The following is a 15,731-nucleotide window of genomic DNA, read 5'->3' on the forward strand; positions in this document are numbered from 1 at the left end:
TGTGTGTGTGTGTGTGTGTGTGTGTGTGTGTGTGTGTGCGTTTATACACTACATGTACTTACAATAAATTTGAATTGACAGAAACGATATCGTTTTTTGTTACTAATGTCAGAGATTTTATGGTGACAAAATACCAACATTCAAAATCTATTTTAATCAATGTGATAATTCTGGCCCAAATGATTTAGTTTGTAACAACATAAACTTTTTTCCATAAGCTCAAATAAATCAAGGAAAAGTTTATATTTAAGCTAAAGTGTTATTTTTATAATATATAACTTACAGACAGTTCCTCGTGTACAATATTGAAAGAGAATATTAATACATTGATGCTAAAACAATCAATATACTGTGAAAATTTAGTATTCAACTGTGTAATGCTTGCATATGTTTTAAAGATATAAAAAAATTAAAATATTATCCATAAAATAAATAAATTTGATAACTTTATTCATGATTTCAATATTAAAAATAATGTATAAAAGGAATACTTTTATTGAAGAGGAAAATCACAAGTCATGCTGTGTATTGGTATTTTCTGAGAGGAACTAACAGTTTTCGTTATACCACTCTCCTGCTGATAAGAGGGCCTCAGGGTAAATGATAAAGAACAGTCAATTTTGCAGATTATTAGTATGCATTGAAATTCCGTGGTTTTCTCAAAATGCATGTTAGACATAAGCCTGGAATGCCTTGGCACTCAGGCTTGTTAGTCATATATATAAATGACCATAATTTTTGTATAATCAAATATACAAAAAAAATCATAACGGCATAAATGCGTATAGATATTATTGTCTCTAAAGCAGAATTTTCTATATTTATCCAAATTTCTTGCCATTCTGCATAATCGTATATAACTTAAGAAGCAATAACTCATGTTCAAGATTGAAAGAAGATATTAATTCATTGATATTAAAACAATCTATACACTGTGATAGTATGTTTTGCAACCATGAATTGCTTGCATACTTTTTAAAGATATAAATAATTAAAAGTTTTCCATGAAATTATTAAATTGATAACTTTATTCAAGATTTCTATATTAAAAATTTAATGTATAAAGGGAATGAAAAAAGTCTCAAGTCATGCTGTGTATTGGTATTTTTCTGAGAGTAACTGTTTTCATTATACTGGTCTCCTGCGGTCGTCTCCTGCTGACAACAGGGCCTCAGGGTAAATAACAAAAATGCAGATGTATGCAATAGTTATTTAAAATTTCCTGTTTTATTCCCCCAAAAATACATGTAAGACATATATAAATGACTATAATTTTTGTTAAAAATAATCAAATATGAAAAATAATCTTAATGGCATAAACGAGTGTTACATATTATTGTCATTATTGTCTCTGAAGTAGAATTTTCTAATCTTATCATAAAAAAACTGGTTTAAAAGTGTTAACCATTCTAGAAAGACCTCAAATCAATATTTATCCACATTTCTTGCAATTCTACAAATAATAAATCTGCAGCATCTTTTAGTTTTTGAATTGGTGAATGTTAATTTTTTCTATTATAGATTTGACAAATTTGCCTTAGTGTCAGTATAAACACATTTATAGAAGATAATATATTTTAAAGAAAATATTTAAATACATGATTATAAAACTTTTTCAACTTCCTTTTCACATTAATGTAGATCTGGTTATTTTTTTTTTTTTAAATAAAATATCACACATGGGCAGTAAACAGTTACAGAAGATTAAAGTGTCAAAAGTCATGCTGTGTATTGGTGTTTTAATATAGTACCCTGCTGATAATAGAGCCCCTCAGGGTAAATAACAAAAGGCAGATGATAAATATAAATAGGCAATGTAAATTCTGTATTCTCTGGATGTTGGTGCAAATAAATTTCATATCAAGTAGTACAAAAAGAAAACTGAATTATTTTTGCATTTTACAATCAACTACTTTCAGAATAATATATATTATGTATATTAATCTTAGGTAAATCTCAGTTTGAGAAGGTAAGAGAGATTATAAATGGGATAAAATTGACAAAATCTAGGCCAATTATAAACATATTGATTCTTTAATGTATTTAAGGCTATTAATGCTTGAAATCATTACCTCTAACTAAAGCAACCATAAGTTAAAATCAAAAATAACTTATTGGTATAATTCCCCCCAACCAAAATAAAACAAATAAAAAATGACTGAATTTTGTTTAATTAGCATTTCAATGTTTCATATTTCATTACCAGATTATATTAAGATAGAAGCAAATTAAATATCAATAAATTTTGTTTATTCATGCACTTATCAACATTAAAGAAAGAATTATTTATATGTATATACTTATTCTAACAATTAAGTTTTAAAGTACAAAATCAGTAAAACTAATGACTTTGAAAAAATATTTTTTTAATATTTTACGCCATATTTTACAAAATCCAATATTCTCAACTTCAAAGTTATTATGAAAAGCTACTAAACAGATATTTATATTTATCTTTCTTTTTGTAAAAGTCAAATTGCTATTCATTGAAATAAAAGGTAACTGCTTAATCCATATAATAGGTCTGGTGCACTACAAAGTGCACTAATGAAGTGCACTAGTAGTGCACTACTAGTGCACTTTGAAGTGCACTAGTAGTGCACCTCTAGTGCACTCCTAGTGCACTTTGTGTAATCTTTAGTGTGAACTCAACTGTATATAAGCTTAAATTAGCTCAATGTAATAAGCACTCAAACGTACATTTGACCTGAGACATAAATCATAAGGCGCAGCAAGCAAAGGGTCTGCATTACAAAATATCACTGTGTATTTGGGGCTCAGACACTCTAGTACCCTTCCTTTATCCCCCTGATTACTGTTGTATATCACTCCCAACTTCAGTTAGGACATCGGCAGTAAGTCCGCAGGAAACAAATTTCCGGTCTCTATTTCGTCGTCCCAAATTGTTTCGTGTTTGTTTGGTCTCAACTTATTAAGGTCACATGTCGCCGAAACATGAAAGATGATTTTGCCTTACTTCGGGTGTGACAAACTTCAGGTCAAAACCACCTCATCTACTGGAGCTAATGGGTACATACACTCCAGTTATACGAACCCATTTTATCGCCTCTTACGGCCACGCTGGGTTAAACGGTGGCTGCAATTCTATTACTATGCCTCAACCATTAAAGGTTACCCGTCAACCAGTTTCTGTGCGTGTGTGATTTTTTTGTGGAAGCAGGGGGTGTTGTTGGGCATGTATGTGCGCCTTAATTTGTGTGTGTTTTTCCGTACCGCTTATGTTCAAATTTAAAGCTACAATATATTAACTATATTTTCTTGTTATATTCTTCATTTTTTAAATCTTAACTTTTAGGCTATATATATACCAAATTGATGAAAGCATTTTAAGGTGGTTGCCATGTTTTTCTTGACGAAAGAAGTATGTTGTTTTCATTGAATTTCCAAGGATGTTATGTCCCACATTTCATTGAGATTTAGAGGGAAATTGAAGATATTATACCAGTCCCATTATTTTTATTTTTAACCAATCAGAAATAAGAAATTATGTCACGTGACTGAAAAGCGGCAATATCGAACAAAGCAAAACAACATCCGGTAAAAAAACTGAATTTTCGACAGTGCAACGACAATGAAAGCAACAGATCTAGAAACTTTTCAGTCGACATATGAACAGAGGTTTGTTATGTATAACTTGGTGTATAATAATTCAATGTATCAAAAGGATTGACAAAAGGATTATGTGAAAATATTGGAAAAGGTGTTTTGAGCCACAGACACTTGGGGTGTGGAGCTAAAACGCCTTTAAAATCCAAATAAAATGTATATTTGTCAATCGCACCACATGTACTGATCATATATATATAAAAAAACTTAATATAAGCCGTATTTAAACGTCTATAATAGATCTTGATTCTCCAGAAAAAATCTGCACACTTGCCGTAAAAATCACTATATATTTTATTCCATTTTCAATATTTTTACATTATCCTTCAGTCCCATCAGGTACGTATATTAACGGTATCCGCAACTCTATACAGTAAATCAATAACGGTAAATTATGCTGTCGTGGCAGATAATCCATCCAGACTGCCGATCGTTATTGATTTTTATCGACGATTACATATCATTAAGCGGTGTGATATTTGACCTTGGTTATTTAAATTACCGTCAACATGTTATTTTCTGTTCAATTTTTTAAAAGTAACATATTCTAGAAAGCTGAAAGATAGATTTTTTCAAATATATATTTTATAAATCAGTGCGTTTAGTATGAAGAAAATTACGACGAGTTAAACACAGAGTTTTTTTTTTTTGTCTCCCGATTATGTCAAAACTTCAGTAAAAATAATGATGCCCTCCTCGAACAAATATAAGATTTTTTCGTAATTTATGGTCCGAATTTAGCAAAATACCTATCAAAAGAAAGCTGAGAATTTGATCTTTTTAACCGTGTAATTATCATTTACAAAGCTAAATTATTTCCGGAATTGTAACGAGTAAAAAACGCAACTTTTACTACCAGCCAAATCGCGACTGCACACGAAAGAAATTTTATATACATGTAGTAACAAGTTATTATTGTTTCGTCATTTTTTTTGCCGAAATTTGTGAAAAATTATTTATAAAAAGCTTATAAACTGTAGTTTTAATTTTTTTATTTTTCAATTTCTATTGCGTATCTTAAATAAATGCGGATAAGATATCGTGAAGAATCACATGACCAAAATCATCTTGCATATTTCGAACGCAACTTTTACCATATATTTAACTTATTAAGCCCTTTATATTTTTTTTATTTGAACATTGTTTTAAAGAATGAAGTTATCTATCTATCTATTTTTAAAATTGAATAAAAGTATGATTATATAATTTTCAAACTGCACCAGAAAAGAGCTCTTATAAAAATGTTCGTTTTCTCAGGTACGTATATTTTTCTGAAAAACGGCCTAAACATTTTTTGTTATTATGAAAGTATTGTGAAAAATAAGTACATTGTACCGTCATAATTGATGTTTTCTGCAGATTCAGTAATTGATTTAATCACGGTTATTAATGTGCATCTATTTAATTGTTCAATTGTGATAGTTTTCACACTTTTTCTATCAGTCGGTCCTGTTTGAAACTGCTTTTTAGTGGGTAAGGCTAGATTATTACTATATCCAGTTAATTGTTTTTATTTAAAACATATTCTCTGTGTTGCTTTTTATACAATTATATTGAGCAAACTGTTTCACCACTACATATGTCAGTATCTTTCAGGTTCTCTTGAATGAACGTACATTTTTCGAGAGAATAGACATAAAGGTATTGGAAATAGTAGTATCAGGTACCTGGTAGTAAAAAAAAAGAAATAAAAATGAAAACACATAAGTTTTGCCTTTTATTTTATAACTGGATTTACATAAAACTTCAATAGCATCGCACTGGCTATAAAATGACTGTTTATAGTGTTTTCATTTAGTGTCACTTTATTCCCGAAATTTATTTGACACTTCTGGGACTCTCCTGGCACAAGCTGCAAATCTTTGAACTTTTGGGCTGTATCAGCATTCAGTGAAATTGTCGTGCTGATCTACCACTTGAAACCCTTGAAGCACATTTGTTACGATCTGAAATAGATGAAATGACATTTAATATAAATATTTTGTTTTATCAACAGAATAACCATGTACTAATGTTAATATACGTACCTGGAATAACTAACAAAAAAGAAGTTGAATATAACTTCTGAGTAAATGAAAAAAAAAAACTGGGGGAAATTTCATCCATTTTCAAAAGACCATAGCATCAAAAATATTCAGTTGAAAATTATAAATAATACCACACCCCATTCACAATAATGTAGTAACTAACTTTAAAGCTTTCATTTGTATTTTCAAGGTCTTTAGATACCTCTGATGTTTGGGCCAAAATAGGTCGTGAATTTATTTTTGCACCGCAAAAATTTACAAATTTCCTTCAAATTTCACGCCACAAAAACAACAGATCAGATGATGAGGGAGCCTTAAAAGTACCTACATAACTTACCAGGGCTCACACTGGCTCAAATGAAATAATAGCCAATATTTTCAACTTAAAAAAATAATAGCCAAAAGTTCAGCGGACTATTCACGATTTAGCGATTAACAACATAAGCAGTTGATTAAATAAACATTACATAATTATAAAACTTTTTCAGTTTTATAAGGATTCTCAAATAAACTGACACATTTGTGTATATTGATAACTACCTTTTTTAAAATAGTTAATAGAACCACAACTTTAATTGTTATTATAGAACAGAATAAAAACGTTATAATTCGTATAATTACTGTACAACAATAACATTAAAGATTCATTATAACTTTACATACTGCTGTTATCAGACAACTTTTTTTGTTTGTTCTAATCAAATTTTGTCAGCTTATCATAACCACTGTCAATTTCAACATTTCACACAGAACTGGAGTAGATCTATGTCATATTAGCTATAGAAATAACACAAGTTTGCAAACTCATTTACAGAATGCAGCCTTTTTTCTGCGTAATTTACTGAAAAATATCATCATCACCAATGTTATACAAATTTTCTGCCATAGTAGTAAAGATTTTTAAACAGAACATAGCTTATTTCACCTTTAAATAAATATCAAAATTATCGGTGTCGCGAAAATATGTGACAATCGGATTTTTCCTGTTTTCTGAAGAAATATTCACAATTTTGGTTGTTGTGCAAATAGTTGTTTGGAAGTTTATACTTTTTAAATATTTTACCATTGTTTTCCACTGGCGATTTAGTTAAGTAGCTTAAAACAAAAAAAAATATCAAAATTTGCAATTACTGCAATTCACGGTAAATTTTGGGTAAGTCAATATCCAGTTTATCAATTTTAAAACGATTTTTGTGGCTAATTGACGGATATTTGATGGCTATTATAAATGCTGGACAATATCTTTAAAGTACTTATACAATTATACATCTCGCATGTATTTTATCACCTCGGGCAATATAGTTAGCAGCACGTGACCGGTAAAAAGTTGACACTCAATTAAATGCACCCCGCTGGTGTTAATTGGGTCTACTGCATTCATTATCGATTTTTACACCTTAAATAAACACTGTTGGAAGTAAAAAATAATCGCCAGATTTTGTAGCCAAAATGCAAAAATAATCGCCAATCTTATAAAATAATCGCAAATGGCGACTATGGCGACCGGCAGCGTGAGCCCTGACTTACTTTAATATATTCTAAACCGATTTGTGCAAGTTAAATCAGTTTTCTACAAGTAGGTTAAGCCTGATAACTCTGCAGATTTTATACATGTTCACCCGTTTTTAACAAATATCCGCCATTTTGTCGATCTCATTCATACAGACTGGAAATTTCCACACCCGATTTACGCCATTTGGAAGCGTAATCTAGTAAAAATACAGGTACATAACAAAAACATAAGACTTACCTGTCATTATTTCTTGAGTATTTTGTGCTTAATTTACAGATTTTTCATCAACAAAAATTGCTCCGTCCGCCATCGATTAAATTTTTTGGTAGCATGTGCGCATGCGCACGACCGACACGACAGCAATCTCGGTCTAAAACCTTGTTGCGGATACCGTTAATATACGTACCTGGTCCCATCGACAAAGAAGATATTCTTCTCTATGATGATGGTCAATTGTAAACTTCAACATCAATATTATCAGAGTACACCGCCATTTATCAAATCATTACGACGCCCAATAAGAAATGATAGATCTACTCAAAATTCCGCTGATAGGTAGCCTGGAACCCCGTTGTATCGATCTATTAACCCATAAATCACAACTGCAGTTAAAAACATTAAATTTCCCTGAATCTTTATTTTGTATCATTTATTTTGATTCTTTTGTCATAAATATTACATGGCAAACATCACTCAGGGTTGTCATTAACATTTTTTGTAGAAGGTTTGTTTTGAACTTGAGGCGGTCATTTCTGTCTTTATCATGCATAACAAAGGGTGTTTTCTTAATTTTGAGGCGGCCCATAATGCATTCGAGACAGGCATTTTGGCCTCCTGCCGCATCTTAATGGCAACCCTGATCACTGATATATAGTTTTTAGCTTTGGAATATATGTCAAACAGGTTGAACAATTAGGTCACACCATTATATCGATGCATTGTGAGAATCGCTCATTAAGTCAAAGTTTTGGAAGTCTGACCCATCTTTATGCTAGATTTTTCAGTCAATTAGAATCAAAGATCTCTGTTTTAAAATGTCAGCATAAATTTAGGAACTTTCAACAGACAGTAAATGTGTTTTTAATAAGAACACACTATTTATAAGTCCATTTATTATCTACAAAGTCTGACGGTACTGGAAACCTGTTTTTGACCATTTTGACGGCACAAAACAAATGCGAAAGATTTTCGTGACACTTTTGTAAATGTTAGCAATCAGTAGCTACTGCATTTTGCAAAAAAATCGAAAGATTTGTAAATAGATCGATACAATGAATAGCACGATACAATGGGGTTCCACTATATAGAATTCTATAAAAAAAATAAAATTTCTTTTTAATTATACACGTGCATGGGTACAAGTTTTCAGGCATTTGCATGAAGTTTAGGTTTTTTATACTCTTGAAAGCACACATTTAGTTTTACTGTATAAAAGTAAAAACCATTTTAAATAATGCTAAATTGGGGGCTTTCGGGTTTTTAGAAATTTTGAACTTGCACCAATGCACATGTAGTCTATTGCCGGGCAAGCTTTGTGGCCCCAGGCTTTGACCTGTTTAAACAACGCAACAGGCGAAATAAACTTCAAGATTATCCCTGTTTTACTCCATTTTCACAATCTTTCGACAAATTCAGAATTGGCTCCCCAGCTTTGCCGTATTCAAATAAGCCGTGCTTTGAATATGGGAACCAACTACAGCCAGACCGGTTCTCATCTCCAAAGTGTGGCACATTTGAATACGACAAAGCTGGGAGCTAATTTGAATTTGTCTCATTGGCTGCCATACAGTGACCTAAATAATTTGTCTCAAAATTCATTGGCTGAAACTACATGGAAATTGCATGGAGGTAAATTATTACCACTTTGTTCTTCAAAATTAACCCTTTAAGGTAATGACTGGTGACATGACTGTGGTTTGTACTTTAAAGTGTAAGCCCTTGGCCTGCTCAGTGCCCTGAAAGATGTAGAGATTAACTAAACTTAGTTTATACAGTCATATTTCTATTCATATGAAAAAATTTTCATGCAAAAGAAAAAAGTATCTACATGTGGGTCAGTGATACATGAAAGTCTAAAACTATGCAGTATGCAAGAACTATACAATAACAAAATGATACTGTCATTTCTGATCAGTGCATAGGAATTTGTATCAGATGTATCAGATGTATCATTTACAGGAAGTCAGAAATTATTGCCAAGCAATCCTACATACATCTTTATAATTAAAATACATTTGATTTTGGCCAGGAAAACAGTCATGGTATTCCAATTTGTTTATGTTCAGACACTAAAAAAACAGCGTATTTTCTGACAGCAAGCAACATTTTATTGTGAGTCATTCATTCAGATTATTCATTACTGGTTTTTCAGATTTGGTTGCTGTATATGTCTTGGACCTAAACTACATATGGTGTCAGGGCAGTGTCAACATCGTATCTGTGATGACTGCCTGTATGTGAACAACCATCGACGGCCCTGTATGGAGAAGTGTCCTGTGTGCAATATGGAAAATTCATTTCCAGTGACAAAGTATTTATGATTTTTGTTTATAATTCATCATATATTTAAGTTAAGAAATTAAAAACTGTACTGCTTTAGATTGGTACATCAACCATAATGGAGTATAAAAGATGTAAGCATGTTTGATATAGAATTTTCTAAATTATAAGTCATTTGTTTGAGACACCATAATATATAAAAGCAAAAAGAAAACTTAATAAAATTATATCAACTTCCACAATAGAATTTCTAGTATCATTTAGATTATTCAATGAGACAGCAATAGTTTTCTGTATGCACATATGTTCTTTGTTACAGACCAATTATACCAGTCCAGGTGATCGAGATACAGCGTTGTATTGGTGTACAGGTGTGTCCAAATGGATGTCCTGCTCAAATGTGGTACTGGGAAGTGGAAGAACATAACAAGTATGTGTGTTATACATTTGACAGGGGCATCCATGGCCGAGTAGCTCCTCACTGCTAGCTTATGAGGACGGTGGCTCTATTGTGCTGCCTCATTGTGTCTGAAATAATACACAGAGGGGCACATGCAGTCCTCCTCCACCATTGAAGCTGAACAATTGCCATAAATATGACCTTAGCATTGGCACTGAGACTAAAGACCCCGCAAAAAAAATATAAACCACATTGAAAATTGAAATTTGCTTTAGTATTTGTTTGTCAGAGTAAAAAATTGTTCATGAATTTTGGGAGAAAATGTGACGACTGGGAAGCCCAGTTACAAGAGCTGCAGAGTGATACTATGTTGGTACCAGGTTGGAGTCCCGGCCCTGTTGCACATAATTACATAATACTTGTGAGTGTATTTAGCTATGAACTCTGTCCTTTGTAAAGACTTAAGAATGAATTTTGATATGTAAATAGAAAGGGAGTTATTCACTTACAGGGGAACTTAGGGATGTGTTAGCAGTTGGGTAGCACAGAATAGCTGTGCAATGATATTCAGAAGGTTTCATTAAGGCAGCACTTTTCTCATTCTGTGAAAGTAAAGAATTTTTGCCAATATTATTTAGTCATGAATGTGTATCAGATAATTTGTCAAAGTTGATTTTCAGAATTGAGACTCCGTGAGTCAAAACTATAATGAATTTATTTATCTGCAAACTGTATTACATATATATTATAGTAACACTATTGAAAGGATTTTTGTCAAACGCACAGGTGATTTAGGTAATTTTTATTTTTCTATATAATTATGTGGTGTATTTTTGTTTGTTCTATCAGAAAAAATTTGATGTTGTGTTTCTTCATTTTAACAGAGATTGCCCTAAAGCCTGCATATCTCCAGAGAAAAAAGTTTCAACTCCACATAGAAGACGTAGTCGGGTTGCTGATAGAGGACAAGTTACAACAAGGTTGGGCACACCAAGACAGAGAAGTAAACGGTCATCAGCCTTAGCTAATCGTAATCAAAGACAGTTACGACCGAGACTTGATAGCTAAAATTACGCTTTTACTGAGGAATAAGCCTCAGTGATGTCTGTCGCTAGTGTGATACAGTATGTTTAGTCTACAGTCTATCGTAAAGGTCAATTCTAATTTTAATATCACATGCCAATTAAAATTTTGTGTTATGAAATACATATCATTTAATATTGCAAGCCAATTAATATAAATATGTATTCACAGACATGTTAACATAATTTTTGGTCAGGCTAAACTTGATGAAAGTCAATTTGGTAGCAGTTTTCTGTCTGTATCCCAGTAAATGATTGCCATAGACTTTTATAGTGTTCATTTACTCTATGTTTTGAAGATAAGGATACTAGCTTTACATATAGCAAACAAATTTTTCTAGCTTTTGTTAATAAGGTATGTAAATTAAAGTTTATACAATAAAATGGGATACTTTTTGTAGATATTAACTTGGTACCATTTGAGCTTGCGTACAAAATTTATTCTATTCTATACGTAAAATACTGCAAAATAGATAAACTACAAAGTTTTATGCTATTTGGCAGGAGTATGTGTATCATAATCCAGTGAAAATAAGGGTAGAATGTCGTGGTGAACTTGTTAGTTGTCCTACTCCTCCACCCCGCCCCAAAAAGCCATCAGAAAACTCCAGATTATAGATGATAATTACTGAATGGCTGATTTGATTGATACATTGTACAAAGCTTTAATACCATGAAGAACAAGTTGCATTGCTGAATACTGTAACTGTTTCACGACTTAATTTTTGTAAGTATATTCTGAGTCAAGGATTTTTGTGGTTTTTACAAATTTCATTTAGAATTTTGCTGTCAGTAAAACTGTAGGTATTTTTTTTCATAGAATTTGTTTCATTACTATGAAGCATAATTTAAACAAGTTTTATAAAATATATGCAGTGCTTTTGTTCTAGTTTTCTTTGACACTTTTTTTACTTTAAATAATTTATATACTGTAGATATATGCAGAATTTTGTTAAGATTTTTTACCTTCTGGTATTGTAAAAAGTTCAATTTTGCACATTTCTAAAAAGTGCTGTTTATGTACATGTAAGGTTAAAGGTTATGCTATTGTAACTGTATTAATTGATATCACGTGTTGTAATTACTTGTTACTTGGTCATGTATATATTCCTGTCACATTTTCCTATCTGTTCTGTTGTTTGCAATATCCGGTATTATTAATGTTGAACTTAAGGCATTTGTAAAAATTTTGGTGAAATTACTGAAATGTTAGGTCTTCATAGCTATATTCTTAGACTTTTAATTTGCCTATCAGGTTTTTTCAAAATCATCTTTACTGTACAAAATTATATACCAAAACTTTATGTTTCCTGTTTCCACTAAAACAGTTGTCATACTTGTTCAAAAATGCTCTTAGTATTCATCTTCGAAAAACTTTCTGTTGTTTTTAATATGATTTATTTCTAGCTGGGTTTTTTTCTGCTGCAGGAGAATAAACCTATCCCACAACCCACCATTTATTTCTAGCTTCAAAAATTTACTAAACTTTGCCATGACTTTGTTTTACATATCTTTTTTATATGGTCAATTTTCTTAGAAACTACCAAAGTTATTCACTTCAAACTGGGTATAAATGATCACCATCTTGTGACGCCATATCAAAAGAGCAGATAATCTTAAAATTGTTTTTTGCAAAGTATTAATGTCTTTTTCAACTAAGGTTTTTGCCCTGACCCACCTCATTCTTAATGTCTGTCAAAGAAACAATCAAAGCCATTCACTTTAAACTTTGTATACTTGTTCTTTTTTAAAATATGACACCATTCCATAGGGCAGATAATAAATAAAGGATATATTTTGCATAGTTGTGTCCCCTTTTTTACTTAAAATTGTTTGCCTTGGTTAATTTCTCAAAAAGTAACAATGGGACACACTTAAAATACTTATCCTGATTCCAAAAAGTATAATGCATTTCAGAAAGGCAGGTAATCATATAATTCATTTTTGCTCAGTTCACCTCACCATAGGATTTCTTTTTGTTTAAAGTTCACCTCATGAAAACTAATAGATAATCACTTTAAATTAATTTTGGAATTCACCAAAACTTGAATGCTTTAGTAAAGGGCAAATTACCTTTGAAGAAATTTCATTTCTCACTTCAGGTTATAGGAAATACTTGTTCACTATCAAGGGCTGGTAAGTTGGCCAAGCTTACAAAATTATGTCCCCATTTTCTACAATACTGTAAATAGAGTGTTTTAACAAGTTTTTTTATTTAGAAAAATGATGTAAAATTTCTTGATACAAAAAAGTAAGGGCATTAACATACAATTAACTTGTTTTAAAACGCAAAAAGAGTAAACACCAGGTTTAACTGGATATATACTGATATTCAATTTGATTGTACCCACTGACTGTATATTCAACTAAATGTGTACATTGTATATGTAATTTGTCAAAGCTGGAACGGCCTGTAAGTGGAAACTAGTAATATAATCAGATAACCTTGTTTATTGCACTTAAATACACTTGTTAAGTCAGGTGTCATCTTTTATATTTATAATTTCTTTGTGTATCTATTAATTAATTTTTTTTTACCAGTTTATCTTTCATTGTAGAAATATTAGAAAGTTGAAATTGGTTTTGTTAATTCATAGCACTTATTTTGAGAAAAGGTTTGAAGTATATTTGAAATTCGTGAATATTTATTTCTTTGTAGTATATTTCCTTGTTGAATAAAAAATATGAATAAAAATAAAAATTGTTGTCATTTTTTGATTGCCAGGGTTCAATTTGATTGTAGGACATATATTTGCCCTTTGAGATTTGCCTTTTCCCATTTATTATCATTTGCTGCATAAATAGGCAGATTGACAAGTACTGAAAAAAAAATGCAAATTTGGGATATTGTTTTATGCTCTCCGAAGGGCAAGCATATAGTCGTCGCTTTGTCCAGTTGTCAGCTTTTATTGTCCTGGACATAACTCTGTAACAACAAGAGGTATCAACATGAAACTGTAGGTAAATGGATCTCATGGGATAGAAGTGCAGTGCTAAAGAACCCTAACTGCCTTGCCTTATTTTTGAGTTATTGCTCTTTTATTCATTATTACACTTGACTTGGACATAACGCTGACACTCTAAGAGATATGAACAAGAAACTGTAGGTAGATAGATAACATTGGGGTGATAAGCAGTGCAAAGAACAGTAACTCTGTCATGCCTCAGTTTGGAATTTTTTGAACTTTGCCTGGGACATAACTTTGAAACTACAAGAGGTATCCTGTTCTGTGTCAAAACCTATCCGGGGAGCATTGCCTGGTTCAATCGATTCTTGTTTTCTATTAATTTATTTTTGTACCAGGTTTATAAATGCCTTAATACTAAACTTTATCCATAGCATAACTTCTTGAATACATTACTGAAATAGCAGCATGTAGGGGGTAAATGTACTAGGACAGTACTCCGGCCATGTTATTTTGTTGTTGGCTCATGAAAATCTCACCTCTCTCCTTTATCCAGGTTAAAAAGGAAAAATTGGACATTTTGCAGCATCAGCTTTGTATTCTTCCAGGACTATAAGTAAAATTCCTTTTAGATTAATGTGACTTCATAACATGTATTAAATTCCCTAGCTTGGACCTATTAAAGGGGATGTATGTCACCAATGCCTCAAGTCCTGTATATTGTAATTGAGGTTGTTACCACACTTCAAGTGAAATTCTATATATGTATATAATTATTATGCTTATAAAACAATTTTTAAACATCGAAGAATATGTAAAATATGTACTGCGAATATTTTATGCACATTATATGCATTCATTTCTTATTGAAAAATTTGACTTAGACTTTATAGAAAATAAATTTCTAATTACTTCCCTTTATTAACATGAAATTCGGTAATATCTTTATAATTAATGCTTTTTGGAACTTACAATATTGATAAAGGCTTACGAGTTTGATTACCAGCGGCTTTAAGGTTATAAGTTTAAAGGCAGTATGCCTCCAGGTTTAGATTAATCTGTTTATTTAATTAATGCCTTTAGTATTCAAAACATCATTGAGTAAACAAAATAATTTTAGCCGTGTCACGACAAAACCAACATAATGCGTCTGTGACCAGCATGGATCCAGACCAGCCTGCGCATCCGCGCAGTCTGATCAGGATCCATGCTATTCGCTATCAGTTTCTCTACTTGTTATAGGGTTTGTAAGCGAACAGCATGGATTCTGATCAGACTGCGTGGATGCGCAGGCTGGTCTGGATCCATGCTGGTCGCAAACCCATTATGTTGGTTTTGTCATGACGCGGCTCATTTAAGCATAAGGGATTAACAATCCAAATAAATTACCTACAATGTGATATATTATTTAATAACTGGTACAGATAGGATGATAAAAGTATTTTATTCAGTCCTGATATCTTGTTTGTATCATAGTTTGGAGACTCCTTTTGAAAATGTGTTGGAGTAAAATCTTATACCAATAAATGCACAGTCCAGTAACTGGAATGCAAGTATTAGATAGTAAGAATCTTACACTGGCTACCAGTACAGACCGGAATATCCAGCTCAAGGGTAACTGTTTATGGTGGTAACGTTTGTTTGGATTTTTACGACACGTCAACAAACTCTGCTGAG

General features: G+C 31.7%; 1 protein-coding gene across 1 annotated transcript; it reads left to right on the plus strand.

Annotated features, from left to right (window-relative positions):
* Positions 1-3,482: 3,482 nt before the first annotated feature.
* On the plus strand, positions 3,483-13,849 carry LOC132720931 (uncharacterized). The gene is made up of 4 exons (XM_060705178.1): positions 3,483-3,639; positions 9,539-9,697; positions 9,986-10,096; positions 10,951-13,849. Exons 1-4 carry the CDS (start codon positions 3,593-3,595, stop codon positions 11,132-11,134), a joined length of 501 nt encoding a protein of 166 aa, XP_060561161.1. The 5' UTR covers positions 3,483-3,592; the 3' UTR covers positions 11,135-13,849.
* The last annotated feature ends 1,882 nt before the right edge of the window (positions 13,850-15,731 follow it).

This window comes from Ruditapes philippinarum, unplaced genomic scaffold (genome assembly GCF_026571515.1).
Source record: "Ruditapes philippinarum isolate M1 unplaced genomic scaffold, ASM2657151v2 ctg11435_1_1_1_1, whole genome shotgun sequence".
Lineage (NCBI taxonomy): Eukaryota > Metazoa > Mollusca > Bivalvia > Venerida > Veneridae > Ruditapes > Ruditapes philippinarum.